We start from the raw sequence: 12,442 nt of genomic DNA on the forward strand, positions 1-12,442 counted from the left end.
ATGGACGTGGCCAACTAACTATATGAATAATATTTCGATTAATTTAGGTGTTACCAGCCTCGGTTAACGCATTTGTTCGTCCTGTCTCAAAGCCATACCGTTGTGAAGGAACCATTATTATTAGAGTTCTAACAAAAGGTAAAAGCAAGTTGGGATCTGCTCATGTCAAACTCCACCCCGTCTCTCTGAGAGTCAGAGAGGAAATAGAGAGAGCGAGAGAGAGAGAGAGAGAGAGAGAGAGAGAGAGAGAGAGAGAGATCCTCCTTTTTCATGATCCGCCTCCTCAGCCTCCGTCAGCTCACAGGAACTCTCACCTGGACTCTATCGGTTCACTTGATACGGGACTTTGCTCCAGTCATGATTCGGGTTTCTTCGACCGCGTTTGTGCTTCTGCTGGTGGTGGTGAGTAACGAAGGATCGTTCCGTCTCTTTTCCGTGCTGTGTTTTGTGTCTTTTTGTATTTTTCCCCCCGCTGTTACGGTCTGAACTGTGTTTTTAGAAACTGTCAGTACACACACACACACACACACACACACACACACACACACACACACACACACACACACACACACACACACACACACACACATATATATATATATATATATATATATATATATATATATATATATATATATATATATAGACAGAGAGAGAGAGAGAGAGAGAGAGAGAGAGAGAGATGACATTGACATCTTATTTTCTACATCACAACTTGCTGGTTTACATGAACTGGTGTCCTTTTTAGTTCATGTGACAATGATAATTAATGTAACTGTAGTGACTGTAGTGCTATTATCCTCAAAAACCAAGCGTTTTGGTGTGTGTTTGGATCATTATGTCATGTCATCATCTGCCACTTATCTGGGTCCAGGCCCAGCCCACCCATTTCACAATACACCAAAGGCCTTTGGCACCTCCACGGGTGGTGAGCCCATGGGAGGTGGTGTCACCCGGAGTGGGATTCAAACCCACAACCTTGAGAGGTTGAGTCTCATGCTTTACCAACTGAGCTAACCAGAAGCTCCGTAGTTTTACTCTGTGGAGTTCCATTTGTTTCATTTGGATTCAGCAACACATTTTCACAGACTACAACTTATAACCAAGTGTTACTTTCCAAACTGGCAATTTATTAGAAATATTTTAGCTGATTTTAACCACGACAAGTGAACACAGCAGATTTGTTGCCCTCTTGGTTATGGTTATATGATTTCTGAAGTAAAGCAGATTTGACTGACCAATCATATTCTTTTCTTCTTTTTCTTACCATGCTGTTGTATTTTTTCAAGTGTAGCCTGTTCAGGCAAATTCAGATTGAATTGTCAAGAGTTCAGTTCTCTTCAGTGCGTGAATTCGGGAACTGTCAATTAATGAAATAATGTATAAAATCTAGAATAATAGCAACGACCATACTAATAAGCTCTTACATGGATAATTAAGATCATGCGTCTATTTTGTGTGCTCTCTCAGTTTTCATATATGCCGTGTACTAAAAAAAAATTCTTTACTCAACCTGTCACCTGCCTGTCATCTGCCCATAGAAAAATTTCCTAGGAGTGGCAGGGTGTGCCAGCCTCTCCTCTGAAGACAAGTACCTGACAGGTGGATAACTTTACTCACAGGTCCTCACAGTATCTGAATTCCTGCTAAAAACAAGGATTCCAGTGGGGGGAAAGCATTCACCAGCTGTGGATAGTGACCAGTTAAAATGAGTTTCTGACGAAAATCTTAAAAGTAATTGCGCTAGAGTTAACTTATTTCGCATCTGTTGTCCCTGGGAGGGCAGATGAAAAACAACCACATACAGTAAATACACTACATAAAAAAACACACTGTACACAACAGTCCATCAGTGTGAGATAAATACAATCAGTATGATAAATACAATAAACACTAACATGTGATACAGCTTGATAAACATAGTCTACTCAGTTTGTTCATATCAATGTCACACTTCCACTCTCCAGCAAGCTCCACTATTGGTTAAAGAGCTATAAGACTGGGGGTTCTGACCAGGTAACTGATATTTTTCCATCTACATGGTTGTCATGCTCCTATACTTTGCATAGGACGGGCGCTGCATGGAAACACTGAGGACAAAGACAGCTTAGTGTTTCATAAAAAGGGTATTTTCAACATGTAGAATGCTATCAGTGACTAGGCTTGTAGCTGTAACACTGTTCTTTCACCATGCAGCAATAGTGAACAGCAGGTCAGTCCCACCCTCCTCCCTCTCAAACTGGCAGGTCAAATTTCAGCCTTTCAGACTCCAGTCTGCACAAACAGCACAAGATGAGATCTGCAACAGTTAGTGAATGCACATCACTTCTGTCTTTATTTACAGGAATGGGACTCGCAAAAAGGTCAGACCTTTTCTTAGGACTTTTCTTTTTTCTTTTCCTAGCTTCATACTGGATAGAGCTCTAATCAGCCAGAGGAGCCGTGTGGGCTGAGAATATTTGTTTTAATTGAAAATGTAGGCAGTGAGGGTCTTAAAGTGAATCCAATGGGGTTTCAACCCTGTGGAGGCTGTTACTGTTACACCACTTGCACAAAGCGTATGTAAGCACTTTATCCAACCGAACCACAACGTCTTCAGAGGTTAGCATTTTTTTAAACATTTAAAACGATAGTGAGCTCTTAATATTAAGTAGGCTGGCATTCCATATCTGTGCTCCCCCCTCTGTTTCTGGCCACAAAGGTCCAGTTTGATCTAACTGGATGCAAGATTTAAATTTTAACAGGTTACTAAAAAATGATGGGATAGAAGAGTTAAGAAATTTGTCTTTACAATAGGTGAAGCTCATGGAGATGAGAGGGGTATGTGTTGAGTTGATAAATCAAAAAATCAAACAGTAGACAGACAGATGATGACATGACATTTGTACATTGTCTCCAATTTAGTTTGTCACCCTGAAAACTGTAAATGTGGTTTGCACTGTAAAATCAAAACAAATAAACAACAGAAAATTTCAAAAGGTTTAATAAATGTATGTAAAGGAGAACAGCAGAAGTTTCTCTGCTGGTATTTCCTGGTATTTACAGATATGCCAGCCTTTAATGATAATAAGCTGACTTTACATGTGTGGAGCATAGATTGATCTGTCAGGTAAAGGTTCATTGTGAAGTAATTCCATGTGTTGTATTCCGGTTCCAGGCTGTAGCTGTGGTTAGGGCCAACTCTGGAGGCAGCCTGGTAAGAAAGAAAAGAGAATGGATTCTCCCTCCAAAGAATCTGACAGAAAATGTAGACTACACTCAGCAGGAATCTATCGCCAGGGTGAGTCACTGATCTCCAGTTCACTTTCATTCTATCCACTATCTCTGAAGCTCAAACAGCTGGCTGAAGCTTTCATAAAACAGTAGCCCAGCACTGAGAATCTAAATTTTTATCACTGTGCTGCAGAGAAATGGACTTTTTATAATTATTGTTTTTATTATTATTGTTATTATTATTATTATTATTAAATCAATAAAGAATTCATTCAGAAGGGCAGCTACTCCAAGATCAATCAGTACATGCTGTACATAACAGTTCTGACCTCAGATTAGCAGGATGACAAAATATCCTCTGCACTCCACATGCATGTCAAGTTACATGTTCACAAAAATGAAAACCCATACATCTACCAATTGGATAACTAAACAAAAAAAGTAACTATCAAGAGGGGTCACAAGAGGGGTCCACTGGAACAGACAGAGAGGGACTATTCCAGCACACATACGCATAAATCTGCAGGAGTGGTCTGATACAAACATATTTTTTTAATTTTGCATGTTTTTTTTGCAATAAAATGATCAGTTCTTCTGCTTTGTTTTTCAGATTCGATCAGATTTCGAAAGTGACGAAATTATTCACTACTCCCTGGAAGGCATTGGTGCAAACCAGTATCCCTTCCATGTGTTTGTAGTCGACCCTAAAACTGGACTAATTCGTGTGACAAAAGTGCTTGACAGGGAGTTCATTGACACCTACAATGTGAGTGATCCATGGCAAGACATTTTCAAATTTAATATTGGGATATTTGGCAACCATTTCTTAAACATTACAGGTGATATATGAGGCTAAAGATGGCTAAAGTTGAGTCTTTATCTTCTGCTGTTTCAGCTAAACATCTGCTAAACGTAAATGTCACAGGCTATTTATGAGGAGAGCTGAGTGTTTATCTTCTGCTGTTTCAGCTGTCAGGTATTGCTACGAAAAGCGATGGTACGATGGTGGAGAAAAAAATCGACATACGAATCAAAGTTGTAGATCAAAATGACAACGCTCCAGTGTTTGGAGTAATGAAGGATGGGGAGGTTGATGAGCTCAGTCCTTCAGGTTAGTGTGTCTGCTTTTTTTACACGGTTCACACAAATCCCCATCCTCATGTGTGATGGCAAAGTAATCCTACATCCTAATCAACCCTAGTATATGGACAATATTTCTGCTTTTTTTTGCAATAATGTAAAGCTGGACAGTATCAAGCTTTGACTGCAGCCTTGGAAATTTTAAATGGGATGGGTTGTGCCTGTACTCTGTCTACATTTGAAGTTGCTCAGGACATTTGTTTAAACGACCTTTGAACTATTCTGTGTCCTAAGTTATATTTTATATTTATATTTATATTTATGCCTGCAACTCCATTAATTGTTCTGCTACCTGTCTTGGCCAGGGCACTCTTGTAAAAGACATTTTTAACCTCAATGAGACTCTTCCTGATTAAATAAAGGTTAAATAAAATAAATAAAAATATATAGACCAGGTGCGGGCTACACCAACATTTAGTGGTTAGCACTGTTGCCTCACAGCAAGAAGGTTCTGGGTTTGAATCTGCCAGCCAGAGACTTTTCAGTGTGGCGTCTGAATGTTCTCCCCTGTGCTTGCTTGGGTACCGTCAGGCTACTGCGGCTTCCTCATGCAGTCCAAAGACATGCAGATTAGGATAATTGGTGACTCTAATTTGTCTATAGGAGTGAATGTGAGTGTGTCAGATGTTTGTCTCTATATATCTATATGTCAGCCCTGTGACAGACAGGAGACCTGTTAAGGGCGTACCCCACCTCTCTCCCAGTGTTGGCTGTGATTGACCCCCGCCAAAATCATAATGATACATTATTTCTATAAGTTCACACAGTGTGTAAATATATTTCTAAACTGCTTCAAATGATGACAAAGTTAAGCTAGCGTTGCAAATAATGATGGTTTCATTTAATTCTGTTTTTACAGGGACATCAGTTATGAAAGTCACTGCAACTGATGCTGATGAACCAGGGAATAAGAACTCTCAGATCGCCTATTCTATCATAGATCAGAGCCCACCCCACGACATGTTCTCCATTACCAATGATGGGACCATCTACGTCAAAAGGCCTGATCTGGACAGGGAGGTACAGTGTTTTCTCTATTTTGAAAATAGTCAAGATGAGATTGTGCGTGACTCTGACTTTACATAGAAAAACTTTTTTCATTGGACAAAATTCATGGGGGATATGTGTGTTATAAAATGATAAAATGATACAGAATACTTCATTTTTGATTTTGAATTTCAGAGAGCAGATCAGTATGTTCTGACAGTGAAAGGTAAAGACCTAAATGGTGAAGCAGGGGGAAACACTGGAACCGGCACTGTTACCATTATGGTCCGAGATGTGAATGACAACCTTCCCACTCTGGAAAAAGAGGAGGTACTTTTCTTATAGTTATACTGTGATATATACATATTTGCAATCTAATCAGTAAACACTGCGAAAATGAACTCTCTTACTTTCATCTCATGATGTTTTTGACTTGCAGTATGAAGGCGGCATTGAGGAGAACACACAGGGTGTGGAGGTCATGAGAATCAAAGCAGAGGACCTGGACCTGAAGGGTACTGACAACTGGGAAGCTGTGTTTGATATTGTCAAAGGCAACGAGGCCGGGTACTTCAGCATTACAACAGACCCCGAAACAAACGAGGGCATTCTAATGCTCGACAAGGTACTGCAACTTTAATTTAGAAGATATATATCAGAATCTGAAAATTTAATTTTCAGTTGTTTTCAGTTGTTTTTTGACCAAAAAGCACACAAGGACACAAACACATGAGCGTGGCTGGCAAGTTTAATTAGAAATTAATAGTAAAGATGATAGGGAGGTATAGGCAGGGGACAGGCACGAGTAACGAGACAGATGAGTGGCGGAGGCCGACTGAAGCAGTTGGCTTGCTGGCTGAAGAGTGGAAAGGCTGGATGGTTAGCTTTAATTGGTGTGGGCAGATGAGATGATTAGGCAGAGAAGCAGTCGCTGAGGATCGTGGACCCCAAGGCAAACATACAGCAGGACCAGGTTTCAGTCTCGGCTGGTAGTGCAGTCCACAAACTAAGTGAGAGGAGTGAAAGTCTCATCCAGCTGAAGTCCCCAGATGTCAGGAACAAATCTGCCTGGGCTGCAGAGCCTGGAGTCTCTTGGTAACAGAGTGGATCTAGGGCATCATCCTGTAGCCATGTCATAATTTGAGTTTCTTGTGGTTGTGTGTGGCATTTTAAAGGCTGTGGATTATGAGAATGTGAAGGACCTTCAACTGGGACTAGCTGTGAGAAACAAGGCTCTGCAGTTTAATGGAGCTAGTGGTGCAAGTGGTGCAAGTGGTGCAAGCGCTGCTAGTGGGCCTGGAGTATCATCATGGCATAGTGGGACCACATTTAAAACCTATCCGATCAAAATCAACGTGAAGAACCAGCCTGAGGGGCCACGTTTTGACCCTAAGATCAAAGCTATTCCCATCTCAGAGGGAGGCCACTCTGTCAACATTAAAGATGTCATTGCCCGCTACCCTGCAATAGATGGAGACACTGGGAAACCAGCTGAGAATGTCAGGTCAGTGCGCACACGTACACATTAAAAGCTTCAACAGTTAAAACTACTGTGTCAGCTTCATTTTCTACACTCAATAATAATATCTGACACATTGCATTTCTTCTGTAGGTATGCCAAGGGCTCAGACCCTGACAACTGGCTGACCATTGACCCAGAGACAGCAGAGATCAGATTGAACAAGATGCCTGACAGAGAATCTCCAATGCTGGTCAATGGAACATATTTTGCTAAAGTGCTCTGCATTTCAGAAGGTACAGTCTAATGTTCTATAAGGCTGAGTGATTTCACTTCTTATAGAGCCAAGAGGAAACTGGAGAGAAATAAAACAAATAACAAGTTCCTAAAAGGTTGTGTAGGTGTTTGCATTACAGGTCAGAACATCGATAACATCTGCACACGTATGGGACACTGGTTTGTGAATCTAAAAGTGAAATTCACATAAACAGAAAATTTGCTTCAACTTCAGTCTGGAGAACATCATTAGAAAGGGCAACTAATTGGATATATATGTTGTCAAGCAGCAGGAAGAGTGAGGCTTTCATCTCTGAACTTTCCAAGGATTTAACAGATAAACAAATAAAATGTTATTTGTGTTTTTCTAACACAGACATGCCCGCTAAAACGGCCACCGGCACCATAGCCATCCAGGTGGAAGATTTTAATGATCACTGCCCCACCCTGACCAGTAACATCCAGACTATGTGTACCACGGACGAATCCATTATTGTGAACGCTAAAGATGAAGATGTATCCCCTAATGGACCTCCTTTTGACTTTTCCATTGTCCAAGAAGGCACCCAGGGCAAGTGGAAGGTGGAACATCTCAATGGTGAGGAAAATACTGCTGCCAATAATTTAAATAATAGACATAAAATATACAAATAGATATAAAATTAGAAATGGCTCTGTACTGATATGAGAAATGAGAATTATTAGTTGCTTTTAGCTCCATAAATAACAGGTTAGGACCTGAAAAATAGCACTAAGCTTGTTCTTTTTTTAGCATGACTTAGAGGCATCTCAGACCAGTGGACTTCCTGAATGTCTAGAACCTTTGGTTCCATTGCCGTTACCTTTAAATTATATTGATTTTCTACACGTTTCATGCCTGCAGACACTGCTGCTATCCTGAGAGCTCAGGAGTCCTTGTGGCCTGGTCTCTACGAGGTGGAATTTGTGGTGAGAGACGAGCAGGGAGAGGCCTGCCCAGAACCACAGAAAGTGAGAGTCCAAGTTTGTACCTGTGCGGATGGAGTAGTGTGTGGAATACGAGGTGCCAGCGGTCAGACCAGCAAAGGAGCAGAGTTAGGGTCTGCCGGCCTCGGACTGTTATTCCTGGGCCTGCTGTTGTTAGCACGTAAGTATGATGTGACGCTTATGAATGTTCACTTCAATCACTAAGACTGGTTGAGCATTGCACTTGTGCCTTTTCTCTACTGTCAGCAGATATAGATGTGTCTTGTTTTAGTTGTTTTGCATTTGAAAAGAAAAATAACACCTTGGTCCACAGTAGCTGATGATGTTCACTTTACGCAGTTTTATATTCACGGAAACAACAGTGTTGCTCACTTGTTGAATGTAGGAGAAATTTAAACTCCCAGAATAAATGATGAGAAATGCTTTTTCCTGTGCTGTTTTTCATGCCCCCATGCCTGGGATAGCAAAGTCCGGAGGCATTGTGTTTTCAAGTTGTCTGTCCGCCCGTACGAAGATTTAAAGATTTTTGTTTTTTATCTTTAAGTTGTGATTGGCATGCAGGTGGCAGTAGGCAAATCTGGCAACATTATTTAAGAGGCCCACTTTCCCATTTTCAATCAACCACATTGGTTTTAGTCAAAACTAGCGTTGAAAAGATCTGGTCTTTACAAGAGAAGACATAACCTCATTTTAGTGTGCCAGGCAAACTGAAACTGCACCTCCTTTTTGGAGGACCTCAGAGGACCACTGCAGTCCTCACTCTACACTTTGGAAGCCCTTAAGTTAGACTAAAACCTTGCTGTTGTTTTTACAGTCATTCCTCTGTTGATGCTCTTCTGCCAGTGTGGGGGGATTGGTCTGCCAGGCGGCTTTACTGAGATGCCTTTCGACACTAAGTCACACCTCATTAACTACCACACTGAGGGGCAGGGTGAGAACACGGTAAGACTGACATATTTACCTTTAAAACATGTGACCTTGGCTGATGAGGACAGAAATATCGGCATACAAAATGGTCACGTACTGTTGATATGGTGTCTGCGTGAAAGGTGCATTAAGTGATTTGTGTGATTTGCATTAAGCATCTTTTGTATCATCATTGTAACATTAGTATCCTTGGCCTTCAACAGGACGTGCCACTGATGAACATACCAGCACAAGTGGATGGAGATATCATCACCATGGATATGGGAATGGCTAAAAAAGCAGCAATGGGGCACTCAGTCACTTCCATGGATGGGATGAACAGGGCCATCTATCAAGAACATTTTGCACGTGACCAAAGAGAAGGAACATGGGGGGTTCTGAACGAGGCAAGCGGCAGTGCCTTCTACTCTGAGTTTGAAGGCAGAGAGTCAAGAGGAGGTGGAGGAATTTATGATGGCATAGCGCTGCCTGACTACTTCCTGGGACAGTACTACACTCAGGTGAGGGAGCATTAAAATACCTGTACTACCAACAATAAGCTTTTGTTGTCCTGCACATGATGATGATATTTTCAAGGGTTTCTTTGCCATAACAGTTCAACAAAAAATCGCTCTGTGTATTTCTCCTAAGTTTTACCTTAACTTTTTAGAAACTTAATTTAAAGAGCCCTTTAAGTTAACTAACTGGCTGTGTGTAAATGGATGTATCAGTAGCTAATGAACACAGACTTAAAAATCTGAAGAACAAAAACATCTGTGCTTACTAAAAACAAATTCTTTTTTTTTTTCTTTTCAACAGAAGCTGACCAATGGAAACCAAAACCTTGGAGTGAAGGACAGTCTGTTGGTTTATGACTATGAGGGTCAGGGCTCCACTGCTGGCTCAGTGGGCTGCTGCAGCTTCCTGGAGTCTGACAGTGATCTGCAGTTCCTTGATGACCTTGGACCAAAGTTTAAGACACTGGCTGAGGTGTGCAGTGGCAAAACAATCCCATCTGAAGTCAAACAAGTTTTCACTTCTCTGCCCAGTGCATCCATAAACACTCAGACCTCAGTATCAAGTTTGGTGACTGCCCCACAGCTGCCCCCTCCAGCTAAGCTTCAGTCGACTGTCCCCACAGTGGAGCAGACTGTGGTCAGGGAGACATCTGAGCGTTCTCAAATGGTGAAGGAAAGCACAGCCACAGTGAGGGGGGGTTTGGCAAATCAAAGCCAAATCCTCCTGCTACAGCAGCAGCAGCCTGTGTACTACACCACCCCTGTGCTGCAGCCAATGCATTATGTAGTCCAGCCACAGGTTCAGAACACCATGCTGTTAGCTGAGGCACCAGCCACCAACCTTCAGAGCATGGCACTGGTTAACGACACCCAGACTGGACCTGCCCAAGGTGTGGTCATTCAAGGGCAGACAGTGATGTCTAGCGGCAGACAATCCCAGGGCCCCAGCATGGTGCTGGTGGAGAGGAGAGGGGTCGAGGGCGATGCTACCAACCTGATCCAATCTGTAAACCTTCCTGGCTCCCAGACCATGATGGTTGTGGAAGGCAAAGTCCCTTGCTCAATGAAAGTGCTGAAAGAAAGCCAGACCTGCCTTGTGAATGAAGGTACCCTACAGCCAAGAGGGCTTTTGGGATCTCAGAGAGTCCTGGTGGTTGGAGGGCAAACAGGCAGTGAAGGGCAGCAGATCCAGGAGGCAGGAGGCCTGTCCAAGAGGTGTGACATCTCTGGTTCTCAAAGAGTCCTCTCCAATAAGGGCACATCCACTGGCTCTCAGATTGGTGTGGTGGGTTCATCTACAACCACTGTGAGTGCAACCCCCACCTACCGCAAGATGGTGGTGCGAGAGACCAGAGAAATTCACTGAGTGAGAGACTGTTCCCCTGGCTCAGTCCACATGGTGATGGGATGCTTGTACATGCCAGTATGTGGTCAATAAACAACAAAATGAAATTATGACCATAAGAACAAGCTGTTCCTCAAAAGCTGCCCTGACTTATCTAGTGACTTTTCGTGCTCCACGTCTCTACTGCTATGGACCACAGCATAAAGTCCTACTATCTACAGGGTCTGTAGATTGTCCACCTGCTCCCTTTCCCTTTAAAGATATCTGTATTTTTATATAAATATACTTTATTTTTGCCTTCTCTTACTTCACTTCTCTGTCACAGAATGTAAACAGAATCGTGTTTTGTTAAAATCCCTTTTCATTTGGTTGACTAAATTACATCCTCATGTCATTATGTTTTATCTTGTTTTAATTGTTGTCTTATGTCATGGTTGTATGCTATCTTTTTGTTGTCTGTTTTATACCAATAAGAAAAGAATAAAATGTAAATCTTTAATCTTTGGGTTTTCATGAGACTTAAATGATAGTTCATAATATACACTCATTCTAACCTTTACCCTAAATAAAGGATGTTCTCCTTTCACGTTTCAAATTGAAAAACATTGAAAAGCCTTTTGGAGCTACTGAGATTGAGCACTGACAACTAAGAGCATCTTCTCAAATATTGTAATTGGGTATGATTTTGTATTTTCATTTTATGGAGTTTTAAAATCACTGAACATCATGAATTGTTACAAATTATGTACACAGAGTATATTCTTACCAAAGTTTATGTTGTTTTGCTGTTTTGTGGTGATGCACTGACATAATGTGCCCAGTCAGAATTTGCGCCAGATCTGTCTTGTTAATTAAACTGTGCAACAGCAACCTGTTGTTATTCACTCTTATTAGAGAAAAGAGCAGTGTTGCAATTTATGAAGTACATTTTTGATCAATATAATCAACACAGCTTGCTTAACCCAGTCTAATCCCCCGTTCTGAATTATGGGAACCTCTCTAGGAGTACACTGGTTAAGGTAAAGGGTTTTGGTTACTTGCCCTAGTTTTAAAACTGCATCTTCCCTCATATGATGGTATGAAATCAGTCACCTTGGTAAATAATATTATAACGAGTGAGGTCTTCCTATCTCTTCTCTCCTACACCATGGTACCTGCAATGGTGTCTAGAATGGAATCGAGCCTCTGTTCTTATGGAACCCGGAAAATCCAGATTATGGTTCATATTCTCCTCATCTTTGTTTCCTGTGCCAGTACTGTGGACCTCCTCCTACCTGTACTACATGGTTACCTTGGCTACATCCTCAGATCAAACTTCCTCTCTTAGCATGGGTTCTTAATCATCCCAAATGTTATCACTATATCTGCCTTACTGCTAGCTCAGTTTTATCAGCTCAAAAGTCATGGGCTTGTGTGGTCAAATTGGCTAAAATGTAACTGATCACTGTTTCAGGAGGCAAGCTGTATTATTCATCTAGTATATTTAGATGTAGAGGTTTTGAGGGGTAATAGGAGGAAGTATAATTAATTATAAATAATTAATAGGAAGAAGTGTAAATAAGTTAGCAAACTACATTCTCTGATAAAGACAGTGATATGCATTTGAAAGTTCAGAAAAAAAGCTTGCAAGTT

At 41.4% G+C, this 12,442-nt stretch overlaps 1 protein-coding gene across 1 annotated transcript; it reads left to right on the forward strand.

The window, feature by feature from the left end:
* The first annotated feature begins 260 nt into the window (after window positions 1–260).
* LOC121183353 (desmoglein-2-like) lies at window positions 261–11,680 on the forward strand. Its single transcript, XM_041040393.1, has 14 exons — window positions 261–402; window positions 3,158–3,280; window positions 3,824–3,979; window positions 4,183–4,324; window positions 5,213–5,373; window positions 5,536–5,670; window positions 5,780–5,965; window positions 6,516–6,844; window positions 6,953–7,095; window positions 7,452–7,673; window positions 7,959–8,201; window positions 8,856–8,983; window positions 9,172–9,468; window positions 9,767–11,680. The coding sequence occupies exons 1-14, from the start codon at window positions 271–273 to the stop codon at window positions 10,829–10,831; spliced, it is 3,462 nt and encodes a 1,153-aa protein (XP_040896327.1). The 5' UTR covers window positions 261–270; the 3' UTR covers window positions 10,832–11,680.
* Window positions 11,681–12,442: the final 762 nt, after the last annotated feature.

The sequence above is a fragment of the Toxotes jaculatrix genome, chromosome 6 (genome assembly GCF_017976425.1).
Source record: "Toxotes jaculatrix isolate fToxJac2 chromosome 6, fToxJac2.pri, whole genome shotgun sequence".
Taxonomy (NCBI): Eukaryota; Metazoa; Chordata; class Actinopteri; family Toxotidae; genus Toxotes; species Toxotes jaculatrix.

Coding starts and splice junctions, on each gene's coding strand:
- LOC121183353 (XM_041040393.1), top strand. CDS start 271: ATGATCCGCCTCCTCAGCCTCCGTCAGCTCACAGGAACTCTCACCTGG. Junction 403..3,157: donor TTGTGCTTCTGCTGGTGGTG/GTGAGTAACGAA, acceptor TTCCGGTTCCAG/GCTGTAGCTGTGGTTAGGGC. Junction 7,096..7,451: donor AGTGCTCTGCATTTCAGAAG/GTACAGTCTAAT, acceptor TTTCTAACACAG/ACATGCCCGCTAAAACGGCC.